We start from the raw sequence: 16,068 nt of genomic DNA on the forward strand, positions 1-16,068 counted from the left end.
CCTGGACTTCAGCAAGGCCTTTGACACTGTCTGCCACAACAACCACCTGGCCAAGCAGAACAGCCCACATCCTGGACAGGAGCACTCTGTGCTGGGTTAGGAACTGGCTGGAGTCCTGGGCCCAGAGAGTGGTGGTGAATGGTGCCACATGCAGCTGGCAGCCGGGCACTAGTGGTGTCCCCCAGGGATCAGTGCTGGGTCCCATCCTGTTCAATATCTGTATTGATGATCTGGATGAGGGGAGCAAGTCCATCATCAATAACTGCAGATGACACCAAGCTGGGGGCAGGAGTTGATCTGCTGGAAGGTAGGAGAGCTCAGCAGAGGGACCCTGACAGGCTGGACAGATGGGCAGAGTTTGGAAAGCATGCACGGACTCCCTGGTTGGTGAAGCAGGAATTGTTTAGTGGTACAGAACAAGCAGTGTATGTAGGAAAAACCAAGCAGGCTAAGCAATTCCCTGGCATTCTTGCACCACTGCTGCTAATTGAGTTTTCTCCTTTGATATGCAGCTCTCCATTATTATCTTCATCCCATAGCAGGTTGAGCTTCTCCAGCACGGAGGCGAGCGTCCTTCTGTCTCGCGCTTCAGGCTGTTTACTGCAGTCAGCTCTTCTTTATCATCAGACCGTTCTTCCGTCGTCAGCAGCCTGTTGTTCTTTCCTGTCGTGAAACCTTCCATAGATACTTTCTGCTTTCCTCCAGGCAGAGTCCAAGGGCATGAGATTGAACACATCCAAGTGCCAGGTTCTACACATTACCACAACAACCCCAGGCATTGCTACAGGCTGGGGTCAGACTAGCTGGATAGGAACCAGGCTGGAAAGGGACCTGAGGGTGCTGGTTGACACCAGCTGAACATGAGCCAGCAGTGTGCCCAGGTGGCCAAGAAGGCCAAATACATCCTGGCCTGCATCAGGAACAGTGTGGCCAGCAGGAGCAGGGAGGTCATTCTGCCCTGTGCTCAGCACTGGTCAGGCCACACCTTGAGTTCTGGGTCCAGTTCCTGGGCCCCTCAGTTTAGGAAAGATGTTGAGATGCTGGAAGGTGTCCAGAGAAGGGCAACAAAGCTGGGGAGGGGTCTGGAGCACAGCCCTGTGAGGCAAGGCTGAGGGAGCTGGGGTTGCTTAGCCTGGAGAAGAGGAGGCTCAGGGGAGACCTTCTTGCTCTCTACAACTACCTGAGGGCAGATTGTAGCCAGGTGGGGTTTGGTCTGTTCACCCAGGCACCCAGTACCAGAACAAGAGGACGCAGTCTCAGGCTGTGCCAGGGAAGGTTTAAGCTAGAGGTGAGGACAAAGTTCATCCCAGAAAGAGGAACTGGCCATTGGAATGTGCTGCCCAGGGAGGTGGTGGAGTCCCCATCCCTGGAGGTGTTCCAAAAAAGAACTGGATGTGGCAGCTGGAGCCATGGTTTAATTGTGAGGAGGGGATAGGGATGCAGACATAGGAGGGAATTGATGAGATCTGAGGTCTCTTCAAACCTGGTTGATTATGTGAGACTGGGAGGTACTAGGAGGAACTGGGGGTTACTGGGAAGTACTAGAAGGTACTGGGAGGCTGTGGAAGGACTCTGGGGGGGAGTGAGGGGCACTGGAGAACTATAAGGGTTAACTGGGAGGTACTGGGAAGGGCTCTGAATGGCACTGGGAAAAACTCAGAGACTGTGGAGAGACTTTGGGGCGGTCTGCAGGGGGTGAAGGGGTCACTGGGGGTTATGGGGAGATACTCACAGTGCTCCCAGTGCTCTCCCAGTTGTCTCCCAGTTCCTCCCAGTGCTCCCAGTTGAGTTCCTGATGCTTCCAGTTGTATCCCAGGGCTCCAGAACTGACTCCAGGTGCTGCAGGTATGGCTCCCAGTCCCTCCCAGTGCCTCTCAGCCCCTGCCAGCCTCCTCCCAGACTGGGAAAGGACTGGGAGGCACTGGGAGGGGCTCAGGACAGTAGTGGGGAGGTACTGGGAGACTGTGGAAGGACTCTGGGGAGGAATTGGGGATGCTCAGTGGGGTACAGAGGGTCACTGGGAGGCTGTGGAAGGACTTCCTCGGTGGAACTGGGAGGGCTCAGGGGGGCACTGGGGGTTACTGGAAGGTACTGGGAGGTAGTGGGGAGTACTGGGAGGCTGTGAAAGGACTCTGGGAGGGGAGGGTTACTGTGGGGGGAGTGAGGGGGCACTGGGGAAGTCTAAGGGTTAACTGGGAGGTACTGGGAAGGGCTCTGAATGGCACTGGGAAGAACTCAGAGACTGTGGAAAGACTTTGGGGCGGTCCAGTTGTGTCCCAGGGCTCCAGCAATGCCTCCAGCTGGTCCAGGTATGTCTCCCAGTGCCTCCTGGTCCCTACTGGTCTCCTCCCATACTGGGATAGGACTAGAAGGGATTGGGAGGTACTGGGAGGGACAGGAATAAACAGGGAGGGACTGGGAAGGGAGTGGGACAGTATGGGAGGGGACATGGAGGGACAGGGAGGGGACATAGTGGGAATGGACTGGGAGGGACTGGCAGGGACTGAGAGGGCACTTTCACAGCTGTCTCCCAGTTTTGTCCCAGTTGGGTTCCTGCTGCTTCCAGTTGTCTCCCAGGGCTCCAGGTCTGACTCCAGGTGCTGCAGGTACGGCTCCCAGACTCTCCCAGAAACTTCCAGTCCCTACCAGTCTCCTCCCAGACTGGGAAAGGTGTAGGAGAAAATGGGATGGACTGGGAGGCTGTAAAGGGCTGTGGGAGGGAAATGGGGGACTGAGGGGGGTACTGGGAATTCCTGGGTCATGCTCCCAGTGCTCCCAGTTGTCTCCCAGTGGGGATGCTACTGCTTCCAATTGTCCACCAGGGCTCTTGCCAGGTAGTGCAGGTAGAACTGGGAGGGTACTGGAAAGGGATGGGGAAGGGACTGGTTGGGGACTGTGAAGGGACTGGGATGGAATGGGAGGAACTGGGAGGGGCGGGGATGGACTGGGGGGGCACTGGGAAGAGACTGGGATGGGAGTGGGAAAGGACAGGGAGGAACTGGGTGTACTGGAATGGGAGGGAACTGGGAGAGACTGGGAAGGACTGGGAGTGCACTGCGACGGGACTGGGAGGGGAGTGGGGAGCCAGTGGGAGGGGATTGGGAGGGAACTAAGAAGGGAATGGGAAGGGAAAAGAGTTGGAAGGGACTGGGATGGAGTGGGATGGATCAGGGAGGGAATTGGAAAGGGCTCAGGACAGTACTGTGAAGGACAGGGAGGCTGTTAAGGGCTCTGGGGGGGCACTGGGAGGTACTGGGAGGCTGTGAAAAGATCTGGGGGGGGAGGGTTACTGGGGGGAGTGAGGGGGCGCTGGAGAACTATAAGGGTTAACTGGGAGGTACTGGGAAGGGCTCTGAATGGCACTGGGAAGAACTCAGAGACTCTGGAAAGACTTTGAGGAGGTCTGGAGGGGCTGAGGGGGGCACTGGGGGTTATGTGGAGATACTCACAGTGCTCCCAGTGCTCTCCCAGTTGTCTCCCAGTTGTTCCCAGTGCTCCCAGTTGAGTTCCTGCTGCTTCCAGTTGTCTCCCAGGGCTCCAGCAATGCATCCAGCTGGTCCAGGCATGTCTCCCAGTGCCTCCTGGTCCCTACTGGTCTCCTCCCATACTGGGATAGGACTAGAAGGGATTGGGAGGTACTGTAAGGGACAGGAATAAACAGGGAGGGACTGGGAGGGGATGGGAAGGGAGTGGGACAGTATGGTAGGGGACTTGGAGGGACAGGGAGGGGACATAGTGTGAATGGACTGGGAGGGACTGGCAGGGACTGGGATGGAGTGGGATGGGACAGTAAGGGGATTGGGAAGGGACAGGGAAGGGACAGGGAGGGGATTGGGATGGGACTGAGTGAACTGGGAAGGGAATGAAAGGGACTGGGATGGACTGTTAGGGGCTTGGGTGGACTGGGATTGACAGGGAGGGCAGTGGTAGGGAATGGGAGGGATGGGAGGGGACTGGGAAGGAACTGGGAAGGGCCTGGGTCAAACTGGAAGGGGACTTGGAGGGAACTGGGAGGACCTGAGTGAAATTGGAGGGGACTGGGAGGGAGCGGGAGGAAACTGGGAGGGAATTGGTAGGGAACAGTGAAGGGACTGGGAGGGCACTGGAAGGGTTTTGGAAAGGGAGTGGGAAAGGACAGGGAGGAACTGGGTGTAGTGGAATGGGAATGGGAGGGAACTGGGAGAGAATGCGAAGGACTGGGAGTGCACTGCGATGGGACTGGCTGGCCACGCCCCCTCCCAAATAAGGGAGGGAGAGTGAAACGGAGGAGGACGGCTGGCCACACCCACAAAGGGAGGGCAGTGAAGAAGCGAGGTGGGGGGCTGGCCACGCCACCCCCCCAAATAAGGGAGGGAGAAAGTGAAGCGGAGGCGGGTGGCTGGCCATGCCCCCTCCCCCCACCAAGCTAAAAGGGGGAGGGAGCTTCTGGCGCGGTGCGGCCAATAGGAGGGAGGGGAAAGTGCAAAGGCGGGAAAGGGGTTAGGGGTGGGCGGCAAAAGGGGAGGGGAGGGTGGGAAAGGAATAAGGAAGGGGAAGGGAGGAGAGAGGAAGAGAGGGGGGACCAGTATGTACCAGTATGTACCAGTATGGAGCCAGGGCTAGACCAGTCTGGACCGGTCTGGACCAGTTTGGACCAGTCTGGACCAGTCTGGACCAGTCTGGACCATTTTGGAACAGTATGGATCAGTTTGGACCAGTGTAGACTGGTTTGGACCGGTTTGGACCAGTCTGGAGTGTTTTGGACCGGTTTGGACCGGTCTGGACCGGTCTGGACCAGTCTGGACCGGTTTGACCGGTCTGGACCGGTTTGGACCGGTCTGGACCAGTTTGGACCGGTCTGGACCGGTTTGGACCGGTCTGGACCGGTCTGGGCCGGTCTGGACCGGTTTGGACCGGTCTGGGCCGGTCTGGGCCGGTCTGGACCAGTTTGGACCGGTCTGGACCGGTTTGGACCGGTTTGGACCGGTCTGGGCCGGTTTGGACCGGTCTGGACCGGTCCGGACCGGTCTGGACCGGTTTGGACCGGTTTGGACCGGTCTGGGCCGGTCTGGGCCGGTTTGGACCGGTCTGGACCGGTCTGGACCGGTTTTGACCGGTTTGGACCGGTCTGGACCGGTTTGGACCGGTCTGGGCCGGTTTGGACCGGTCTGGGCCGGTTTTGACCGGTCCGGACCGGTCTGGACCGGTCCGGACCGGCTTGGACCGGTCTGGACCGGTCTGGACCGGTCCGGACCGGCTTGGACCGGTCTGGACCAGTCTGGACCGGCTTGGACCAGTCTGGACTGGTCTGGCCCGGTCTGGACCGGTTTGGACCAGTCTGGACCAGCTTGGACCGGTTTGGACCGGTCTGGACCAGTTTGGACCGGTCTGGACCGGCTTGGACCGGTTTGGACCGGTCTGGATCAGTATCGAGCTTGGGTGGCCACTAATGACCCCCCCCAGCCTCTCCCTCCCACCCCTCCTCCTCCTCTCCCCTCCCATTCTCCCTTTTCCGCGCTCCCCGCGGCCCCACTCCACTCTCTGATGTCACCGCGCGGGGCAGCCCTGGTGCCCTCCTCCCAACTCCCGCCTGGGTGCTCCGCCCCCTTGCTCTGACGTAATCAGCAGCCATCGCCTCTCTGCCCCAGCTGCTCAGGCCACGCCCCCCGTGACATAGTCTGCGCTATTCCCCGCCCCCCCATAGCCATCCTGCTGCCCTCCTCCAGCCCCGCCCCCTCCTATAGCCATCCAATTGTCGCTCTCCAGCCCTGCCTCCAGTCCTCCAGTCCCACCTCCTGCAACCTCCCTCAGCCCTTTCCCCGCCCCCTCCATAACCATCCTATTTCACTCAAACCCCGCCCCCTTGTGACGCAGCTGTCCTCTCGTTCCCGCCCCCTCCCTTAGCCATTCTATTGCCGCCCGCTAGCCCCGCCTCCAGTGACGTAACCTGCGCGCTCTTCCCCGCACCCCCTCCCCTCTAGCTCCCTTCCCACCCTTTCCCTTTCCTATCCCCTCACAGCGCCGCCGCCGCTTTCTCTGCTCCCTGCCCCTCCTTTGCGCGGCCCCTAATCACATGACGATCGCTGGGCGAGTCTGGGTGCTGCGGGGTTCACCCTGGGATCGCTGGGCGAGTCTGGGGGCATTGGGGTCAGCCTGCAAGAGCTGGGAGAGACAGGAGAACAGCTCGTGAGCAGACTGCTCCCGACCGCGGCAAATCGACACCCACCCCCCCCCCTCGCCGCTGATGTTTCTCGCCCCCCCCCCCTCGCTGCTGCCCACCCTCAGACCCATAGCAGAGTCCTGCAGCAGGGACAGAACAACTCCAGAGAGCAGCAGAGTCTACACTGAGATGATGCGGAGCGGAGAAAGCAGAGGGGACGATAGTTACGCTGGCTAGGTCGGAGCCGACGGGGCGAGGGCGGCGCCATCTTGGGAAGGGCAAGCGCTGTCACGGGGAGGGCGACGCCATCTTGGGAAGGGCAGGCGCTGTCACGGGGAGGGCGGCGCCGTCTTGGGAAGGGCAGGCGCTGTCACGGGGAGAGCGGTGCCGTCTTGGTGCCCTCACTTCCGTCTACATGCCCCCAGACCTCCTTTGTCACCCTCTAAGGCCCTTGAGGTGCTCGCAGCTCGCCTTGAGATGTCAGGGGAGATGTGGCTGGGGGGTCCTGGGACTGCAGGACACCCAATACCGGAGTGAGACCACCCCAATCCTGGGGGACCCCAAAACCTGGAACCCCCCAGAGACCTCTAACACAGCACCACCACTCCCCGCCCCCTCAGCTGCTTCAGGACCCTCCAGAGACACCCCCGGAGACCCTCCAGAGGCCGCCAGACACCTCTCGATGCCCACAAAGCCCCTCTAGACGCCCCAGAATACCTCTCTGCGCCTCCCTTCAGAGGCCACTCACACCCTTGGCAGCAGGCAACAGCAAGCAGTACCTGGCCGTGCCCACAAGGTGGGAGCAGTGAGCAGAAGAGTCAGCGGCGCTAGGGACACCGAGACTCCAGCAGTGCCACAAAGCAACCCACACGCTGTGGGGACCTGACACAGAGACCCCGAAACCACACTGAGGCACAGACCCCCCCACTCCTCCCTGACCCTCCAGACATGACCCAGGAGCCCCTCCAGAGGTCCCCAGACACCTCTAGATGCTCCCAGAACCCTTCACATGCCCCCAAATTCCCCTTTCATACCCCCAAGCCCACTTCAGATGACAGCAGACCCTCCTTAACAGGCCCCCAACGCTCAGCAGGTCCGGTGCTGCTGTGCCTCGGGAGCAGATCAGCTGGTCTCCCTGCAGAGCTTTTTCCAGTCAATGAAAAAACAGCACACCACACACACATGAAAGACAATCCACTGTTTTAATTGAGAGACAGTTGCTATTTCTGTTTCAAACCACACCCCACACCCCCCCGTGGCTCTGCTCAGGATGTGCTTTTCTCCTCTAGAAGCCTTTCTACAGAACAGAGGGGGGTCACGTCAAGGCCTTTCTGCACACAAATCACTGTCCTTCTGCAATCTCTCAATAAGCAGCACCGCTGTTCCTCTGCTGGAACACCTCACAATCACTCTTACACTTTCCCGGGGCTTTCCCTCCCCTCCAAGAACGTCCTGGCATTTCAAACATTTGGCATTTCAGGTCTGCAAGCAGCCTTTGTGGGAGGCTGCCCTCACCCCTCCCTCACTGCTCCTCTGCTGTATCCTCGCCCACCCCCCTGTGGCATCACAGAAGGAAAGACAGCCGAGCGGCTACGCTCCTGTTCTTTTTATCACCCCGAGCCGGGGACAGCCTTCTGGGCAAGGTTTGCAGCTTCAGCACACAGCTGAGCTTTGCTCTCACCCATTAAACCCTTTGGTGGTTTCAGCTTCCCGAGGATGTGTCGGCACAAGTCCTTGTCGGGGCACCGCAAACAGGGAGAGACAAAGCTCCGAGATCCAGGAAGAGGACGGCTGAGCAGACACTCCTAAAGAGAGAAACTTCATCAGCTGAACCTCACACTTCTCCCAGCTTTGCAACAGCAAAGAACTTTGTGAACAACACAGTGGTGCTCCTAAGGAGGTCACCAGCTTGCAAGTTACAGGAGAAATAAAAACCTTTTTATTACAGAAGCACTGGCAAAAATTTACGGACAGGAACAGCAGACGAGGAAATTCTGCGATTGAGCTAACGATAGACATCGGGCCTAGGATCTGGCTACCCTGACAAAGGATGCCAACAGGACAGAGTGAGGCCTCAGCAGCACCCCCAAAAAGCCCCACAGAGAGCCACAGGCTCTGGCCCGTGCCCCACCTACGGGCCGGCCCTCCTGGCAGCAGCGCAACACCACCTCTTCAGGAGCCCAGGGACTGACCTCAGCCCCCTAAGGGCCAGGCAAGGTTGGTTCCTGTCAGCTGCCTAAAGCAGCCTCCCCAGCCCTGCTTACAGGGACCTTGGGCTGCTGCTGGGGACAGAAGGGGGATGGAGGGCTCCACAACTCGTCACACAGGCCCCGAGTACAAGGCTGTTAAGCTGACAGGGTGCCAAGGGAACAGGCTGCCATGAAGGCACAGACCCAGGCCCTGAACTACAGGGTGGTCACCTTGCCGCAGCAACACGACCCAGCGGCTTCGCTGCGTCCGACGAATAAAAGGAGGAAGTTCCGCAGGAACAGAAGGGAAAACCTTTTCACTGTGTGTGCCAGAGCCCTGGAGCAGGCTGCCCAGAGAGTTAGTGGAGTCTCTGGAGACATTCAAAACCTGCCCCAGGTGATCCTGCACTGGCACAGGGGTTGGACCGGATGCTATTTTGGGGTCCCTTCCAACCCCTAACACTCAGTGATTCTGTGATTAGCTATGCTGGTGACAGAGTCTCACTGAGTGCTCTTTAAAATGTTTTTCTTTTCTTTCAGCCTAGGAGATTCATATTTAAATAGACCTTCTGCTCTGTCTTCCCCCTTCCTTCTTCCATCTTGCGTCTAAACACTAGGAGAGCTTGATCAGGTGTATCCTGGGCGTCCCAACGTAACACATCTCAACTGCATACATGGATTTTGTAATCTTTTGCCCCATTGCTCGCACAGGGTGGATTAAGTTCATTACTTATAGCTCGTCAGGACAGCTGTTGAAGTGTCCTGTGCAATGCAGGAGGAGTTGAATCCCATAGGAAACCACATTACTGTGCTTTGTCAGCCTGGTTATGGTCAGAAACCTCCTTCATTTTTTTTTCTCTTAAACAGATATATCACATGAGTCCCCAGAATTAATTTGCCTCTTCTCATAATTATTTCTTTAAAACTGTCTTAGAAGTGTCTCTGTCCTTCCCTCTCTCTAGATACTGGCCTCCTGAGCCCACGGCAGACTTGCACAGAGCTACTGCGAGCACCACTCTGCACGGCCTCTGGGGGGCTTTCAAGCACAGGCACCCCAGGAGAATCCAAACCTAACCTTGCAGCTGGCCTTAGAGCTCCTCTTTGGAAAACTGTCGCTGCCAGGGCCCACAAACCAACGTCCTCTGTCGGCAAACCGGATGTAAGGGCTGAAAAGTGTCAACGGAAACCGTAATCGGATGGCCCAGGAAGATCCTGCCGGTCTGAACACACCGGACCTGGAATGCACAAAGAAACTCTGTTAACAACTGTCTGTGCGTCTGCTCATAGCTTGAGGAGTAACAGAGCAGAACCAATTCCCAAAAGGTTTTCACTGCGTTCCCAGGGCAAGTAGAGGCTTGCTCTGGCTGTAGTTAATACCTAGAAATTCCTATCAAAATCTTTGCAGCACAACAAGAAAAAAACCAAACCAACCAAACCACAAACTGCTTTATATTATTAAGTAGGAACTCGAAAGCTTACAGGAACTGTGGGGATTTTTTTATGACAAATTATTCCTTTTCTTTTTTTCAGTGAGCAATTGGGTTTCCAACAGCTCCACATTCTGACACCAAAGCACCCCGCTCCGTGTCAGGGCTTGTGGCTGAGGCCGAATACAAATCTGCAACTGGTCCTCAGGCAAAGCAGTTAAGCTCCCTGAAAAAAAAGGAAAGAAAGCAAGAGTGAGTCAACCATAAAAACAAGACCTAACCAAACCCCCAAAGCCATTTTGTCAGGAAGTCGCCTCCACTATCACCCGCCACATGCTGAAATTCCCTTCCCCTGGGGCTCCTGCTTGGCCCACAGCTGGGGAACATAAAGCAAGGCACAGCCCTGTGGGTACCTGCTGCCCTGGAGCCACCAAAACCGGAGCACCCAGTCACTACCAATCCCACAGCAGACCCAAGATACAACAGGGACTCCATAGAGACTCCAAAACCTCACTGAGAACCCCCCAACTCCTTCAGGACCCCCACAGATTCTCCAACTTAGATGCCCACAAAACCCCTTTGGTTGCACCCAAACCCCCCATCTGAAACACCCAGCTCCACTTTAGGTACCCCCAGATGCTTCCAATGTCCCCAGACCCGCTGGTGGACCAGCCCAGAACCCCCTGACACTATCCCAGACCCTTTCAGGGGGCTCCACACCCCTTCTAGATGCCCACAAAACCCCTTCACACGCCAAAAGAAACCTTTACCTGCCTCCAAACCCCATTAGGGGGCCACTTAGCAGCGGGTGGCAGCAACCAAGTCTGTTGCTCTCACCAATTAAACCCTTTGGTGCTCTCAGCTCTCTGACCCTGTGTCAGTGCAAGTCCTTGTCGGCCGGCACCTTTGTCCTGATCCAGGCGGAGAGAGAACTGCCAGGAACACAGCTTCGCCGCTCCGCTTGCGGCACGCCTGCTGCCGAGGGCAGCCTCGTCCGCAGCCTGCCCGAGAGGAACACGGCCCCCGGGGCCGGGGGACACACAAAAGCCTTCCACAAAGGAAACAAGGGAAGTCTCTTGGCCACTCTTCACGTGCCGAGTGCGATTGTCATGTGGAACACACCGCGGCATCTGGAACGAGTTTAAGTCCAGGTCTATGGCAGCACAGAGGTTCCTGGAATATCCCGGTACATCGATCCACAGGAGGTTGTCTTTCGGTCCCCAGTCTGATGCTTTGCAGCACAGCCATCACACCATTTCTCTCGAGTGCTTTGAACTGACAATTCATGCAGGAGAATAAAACCAAACAGGAGTAAGCAGCTTGGAAAAGAACTTTGATCATCACCGGGCCCAACAAGAGGACACAGTCTCAGGCTGCACCAGGGGAGGTTTAGGCTAGAGGTTAGGAAGAGGTTCTGCACAGAGAGAGTGATGGCCCATTGGAATGGGCTGCCCAGGGAGGTGCTGGAGTCACCATCTTTGGAGGTGTTCAGGAGGAGACTGGATAGGGTGCTTGGTTGCATGGTTTAGTTAATTAGGTGGTGTTGGATGATAGGTTGGACACGATGATCTTGAAGGTCTCTTCCTACTCGGTCTGGTCTATTCTATTCTATTCTATTCCATTCCATTCCAACACCATCTAATCAACTAAACCATGGCACTGAGTGCCTCATCCAGTCTCTTTCTAAACACTTCCAGTGATGGTGACTCCCTGGGCACCACCTCCCTGAGCAGCACGTTCCAAAGGCCAATCTCTCTTTCAACCTGCTCTATTCTATTCTATGAAGACCTTCTTCCTAACATCCAGCCTAAACCTCCCCTGGCACAGCTTGAGACTGTGTCCTCTTGCTCTGGTGCTGCTTGCCTGGGAGAAGGGACCAACCCCCACCTGGCTACAACCAGAACTGAGGGGACTGCAATCTTTGCAGCTTCAGCTTTCCTTCTCTGCTACTTCTTTTTTCAGATGGATTTTTTTTCAAAGGGACTGCTGGACAGCAGAACAGGATGGATGGCTGGGCCCCAAGAGCGGTGGGGAACAGAGTTAAACCCAGCCGGTGGACGGCCGGGCACGAGTGGTGTTCCCCAGGACACCCCTTGTGAGAGAGTGAGTCCAGAGAAGGGCCACAAAGCTGGTGAGGGGTCTGGATAACAAGCCTTACGAGGAGTGGCTGAAGGAACTGGGACTGTTTAATCTGCAGAAGAGGAAGCTGAAGGAATTAAGGTATGGTCTGGCTTCAGCTCTCAACTAGTTCCACGTTGAGCAAGGACAGCTTGTACTCACAGAAGGCACTGGCTGCTTGGGTTCAAGGTTCCTGCAGAGCTCAGGCTATCTCTCTTCATTAGTGAGGTCGTCCTGTCACCTAGGCAGAGAGAAGAAAATGCACTATGAAATTAGACCACTGGAATCGTGAGACTCGTTCTGTGTGCGACTCCAGGAGAATCCAAACCTAACCTTGGAGCTGCCCTGAAGAGCTCCTCTTTGGAAAAGTCTCGCTGCCGGGCCCCACAAACCCCACACCCTCTGTCAGCAAACCGGATGTACGAGCTGAAGAGTGTCGACAGAAACTGTACGTGGACAGCTCAGGAAGGTCCTGCCAGTCCCAGCACACCAGACCTGGAATGATCAAAGAAAGTCCGTTAACAGCTGTCTGTGTGTCTGCTCATAGCTTGAGGAGAACCCCCCAACTCCTTCAGGACCCCCCCAGATTCCCCAACTTAGATGCCCACAAAACCCCTTTGGAGGCACCCAAACCCCCCATCTGATACGCTCAGCTCCGTTTTAGGTACCCCCAGACGCTTCTAATGTCCCCAGACCCGCTGGTAGACCAGCCCAGAACCCCCTGACACTATCCCAGACCCTTTCAGGGGGCTCCACACCCCTTCTAGATGCCCACAAAACCCCTTCACACGCCAAAAGAAACCTTTACCTGCCTCCAAACCCCATTTGGGGGCCACTCAGACCCCTTAGCAGCGGGTGGCAGCAACCAAGTCTGTGGCTCTCACCAATTAAACCTGGATGTTAGGAAGAAGGTCTTCATAGAATAGAATAGAGCAGGTTGAAAGAGAGATTGGCCTTTGGAATGTGCTGCCCAGGGAGGTGGTGGAGTCACCATCACTGGAAGTGTTTAGAAAGAGACTGGATGAGGCACTCAGTGCCGTGGTTTAGTTGATTAGATGGTGTTGGAATGGAATGGACCGGACCAGGTTGGAAGAGACCTTCAAGATCATCGTGTCCAACCTATCATCCAACACCACCTAATCAACTAAACCATGCAACCAAGCACCCTATCCAGTCTCCTCCTGAACACCTCCAAAGATGGTGACTCCACCACCTCCCTGGGCAGCCCACTCCAATGGGCAATCACTCTCTCTGTGCAGAACCTCTTCCTAACCTCTAGCCTAAACCTCCCCTGCCACAGCTTGAGACTGTGTCCTCTTGTTCTGCTGCTGCTTGCCTGGAAGAAGAGACCAACCCCCACCTGGCTACAACCTCCCTTCAGGGAGTTGCAGAGAGCAAGAAGGTCTCCCCTGAGCCTCCTCTTCTCCAGGCTAAGCAACCCCAGCTCCCTCAGCCGCTCCTCACAGGCCTGTGCTCCAAACCCCTCCCCAGCTTTGTTGCCCTTCTCCGGACTCCTTCCAGCAACTCAACGTCTTGCTTAAACGGAGGGACCCAGAACTGGACACGGGACTCAAGGTGTGCCCTAACCAGTGCCAAGTGCAGGGGCAGAATGACCTCCCTGCTCCTGCTGGCCACACTGTTCCCGATATTGGCCAGGTTGCCAGTGGCCTTCTTGGCCACCCGTGCACGCTGCTGGTCACGACCAGAAGACAGGGATCAGAAGAGTCTTTGGCCAAGCTGTAAACCTCTTCCTAACATTCAGCCTAAACCTCCCCTGGCACAGCTTGAGACTGTGTCCTCTTGCTCTGGTGCTGCTTGCCTGGGAGAAGAGACCAACCCCCACCTGGCTACAACCAGAACTGAGGGGACTGCAATCTTTGCAGCTTCAGCTTTCCTTCTCTGCTACTTCTTTTTTCAGATGGATTGTTTTTCAAAGGGACTGCTGGACAGCAGAACAGGATGGATGGCTGGGCCCCAAGAGCAGTGGGGAACAGAGTTAAACCCAGCCGGTGGACGGCCGGGCACGAGTGGTGTTCCCCAGGACACCCCTTGTGAGAGAGTGAGTCCAGAGAAGGGCCACAAAGATGGTGAGGGGTCTGGATAACAAGTCTTATGAGGAGTGGCTGAAGGAACTGTGACTGTTTAATCTGCAGAAGAGGAAGCTAAGGGAATTAAGGCGTGGTCTGGCTTCAGCTCTCAACTAGTTCCACGTTGAGCAAGGACAGCTTGTACTCACAGAAGGCACTGGCTGCTTGGGTTCAAGGTTCCTGCAGAGCTCAGGCTATCTCTCTTCATTAGTGAGGTCGTCCTGTCACCTAGGCAGAGAGAAGAAAATGCAGCTATGAAATTAGACCACTGGAATCGTGAGACTCGTTCTGTGTGAGACTCCAGGAGAATCCAAACCTAACCTTGGAGCTGCCCTGAAGAGCTCCTCATAGCTTGAGGAGTACCAGAGCAGGAACAATTCCCAAAAGGTTTTCACTGCATTCCTAGGGCACTTGAAGGATTGCCCTGGCTGTAGTTAATACCTAGAAATTCCCCTCAAAATCTTTGCAGCACAGCAAGGAAATTGAGGGATGGGAAGGCAATATGTACTTACACGTTAGGCAAGAATTGGCTTTGCAAACTAATCTCTCTAACTGTTGGATATGCACTGAACTTCCTCGAGGCCAAATGAGGACCCCTTTCTTTGGGGAAGCCTCAATGAATTGGACTTGGGGGGCATCAGACTGGGTGACTACATCTGAGAGTAACTTCCACAATTGTCAGCATGGGAAAGATAGCTCAGAAAGCCTGGGTCCAAAGTTTGCCTTAAGAAAATATAGTATATGAATATACTGTTGGCTGTGAGAAAGGGGGGAATTGACGAACAGAAAAGTCTCATTAACAGAACCACAGAGTTAATAAGAATTTTCCGCTTGTTAGCTGAAATGCTGGGACGCAGGGAGGAGGAGAGGGGCTGGCAGACAGCCTTTGGATAGAGAAGGAATAACAGGATTTGTCAGTGATTCACTTCTGTTAGTCTTGGACAAGATGCTCTTTTGTATACGATAAAGGACACCTGCATGATATGTGTACTTCTGCTCTTTTAGATAGATAAGCTTTGTATAGATAGGCAGCATCTGGACCTCTGTCATTATAGACAGATAACTTTTTGTATAAAAGTTTGCCCAAACCTCTCTGAAGACACACAGCTCTTTTGAAATGATCCTACCTGTGTCAGGCACCAGAATAGAAGCACGATACAAGAGACTTACTGAGTCTCTTGTGTGTCTTTCTCTAAGTCATTATCAACGCTGTTTGCAGCACAAACCCAAACCCAAACCCAAACCCACCCCGAGACACCCCCAGCTCCCACGGGAGCCTGCAGAGACCTCCCAAAGGGTCCGTCGGAGGTGCCCAGCTGCCTCTCCACGACCCTTGATCCTTTCAGATGGCCCCACCAGAACTTTACATATCCCCAGACCCTTTTAGGTGTCCCCAGACCTCCTCCGTCACCCCCAAAAGCCCTGCCGATGGCCCCAGACCACCTTCAGACGCCGGAAGGAACACACCTGGGAGTCCCGGGCCGGCAGCGACACCGGAAACCTCACTGCGAGCTCCCCGAATGCGCCAGGACGCCTTGCCCCGCCAAAGGACGGCGGTTCGCAGGCACCCTGGGGCCAGAACGGCGTCAGGCGCCGAATCAGGGCTCTCCGCCACCGCTCCGGCTCCAAAGCTGCTCAGCGCGGCGCCCGCCCCCCCGGCCAGAAAAGCGGGGCGCAGCCCGCGAGGAGGGCGCGTGCGCAGGACCGGACCTGCTGCGGCGCGGGCGCCGTATCCATAGCGACCACCGGGACGCTGCCCCCCTGGCGCGAGCAGAGCCGGGCTAGGGCGCAGGCGCTGGACCCATAGCGACGCTCGACTCAAGCTCTCCGCTCTTCCCCTAAGAATTTTCGAGCATTCAGCGCAGTTAGGCTGCAGAAATTAGCTCCCCCGGGGCGGCACACGCCGCGGCACGGCAGCACTGCCGGCCATTACACACAGGGTGGCAGCATTGAGCTCCCCCGGGGCGGCACACGCCGCGGCACGGCTGCACTGCCGGCCATTACACACAGGGTGGCAGCATTGAGCTCCCCCGGGGCGGCACACGCCGCGGCACGGCTGCACTGCCGGCCATTACACACCGGGTGGCAGCATTGAGCTCCCACGGGGC

The 16,068-nt window shown here is 56.4% G+C and overlaps 1 protein-coding gene and 1 long non-coding RNA gene across 2 annotated transcripts; both read right to left on the bottom strand.

Annotated features, from left to right (window-relative positions):
• Positions 1-798: 798 nt before the first annotated feature.
• On the bottom strand, positions 799-5,611 carry LOC137448128 (uncharacterized). Its single transcript, XM_068152330.1, has 4 exons — positions 5,597-5,611; positions 3,450-4,405; positions 1,733-2,661; positions 799-1,366 (listed from the first exon to the last, which is right to left on the bottom strand). The coding sequence occupies exons 1-3, from the start codon at positions 5,609-5,611 to the stop codon at positions 2,643-2,645; spliced, it is 990 nt and encodes a 329-aa protein (XP_068008431.1). The 3' UTR covers positions 799-1,366; positions 1,733-2,642.
• A 1,711-nt stretch (positions 5,612-7,322) lies between these two features.
• Positions 7,323-12,362, bottom strand: LOC137448106 (uncharacterized). The gene is made up of 6 exons (XR_010988983.1): positions 12,207-12,362; positions 12,036-12,114; positions 10,526-11,030; positions 9,808-9,981; positions 9,404-9,563; positions 7,323-7,944 (listed from the first exon to the last, which is right to left on the bottom strand). It is a non-coding gene; the product is annotated as an uncharacterized lncRNA (long non-coding RNA).
• Between the last annotated feature and the right edge of the window lie 3,706 nt (positions 12,363-16,068).

Source organism: Melanerpes formicivorus, unplaced genomic scaffold, assembly GCF_026170545.1.
Source record: "Melanerpes formicivorus ecotype bairdi unplaced genomic scaffold, bMelFor1.0.p_v2 SCAF_23, whole genome shotgun sequence".
NCBI lineage: Eukaryota > Metazoa > Chordata > Aves > Piciformes > Picidae > Melanerpes > Melanerpes formicivorus.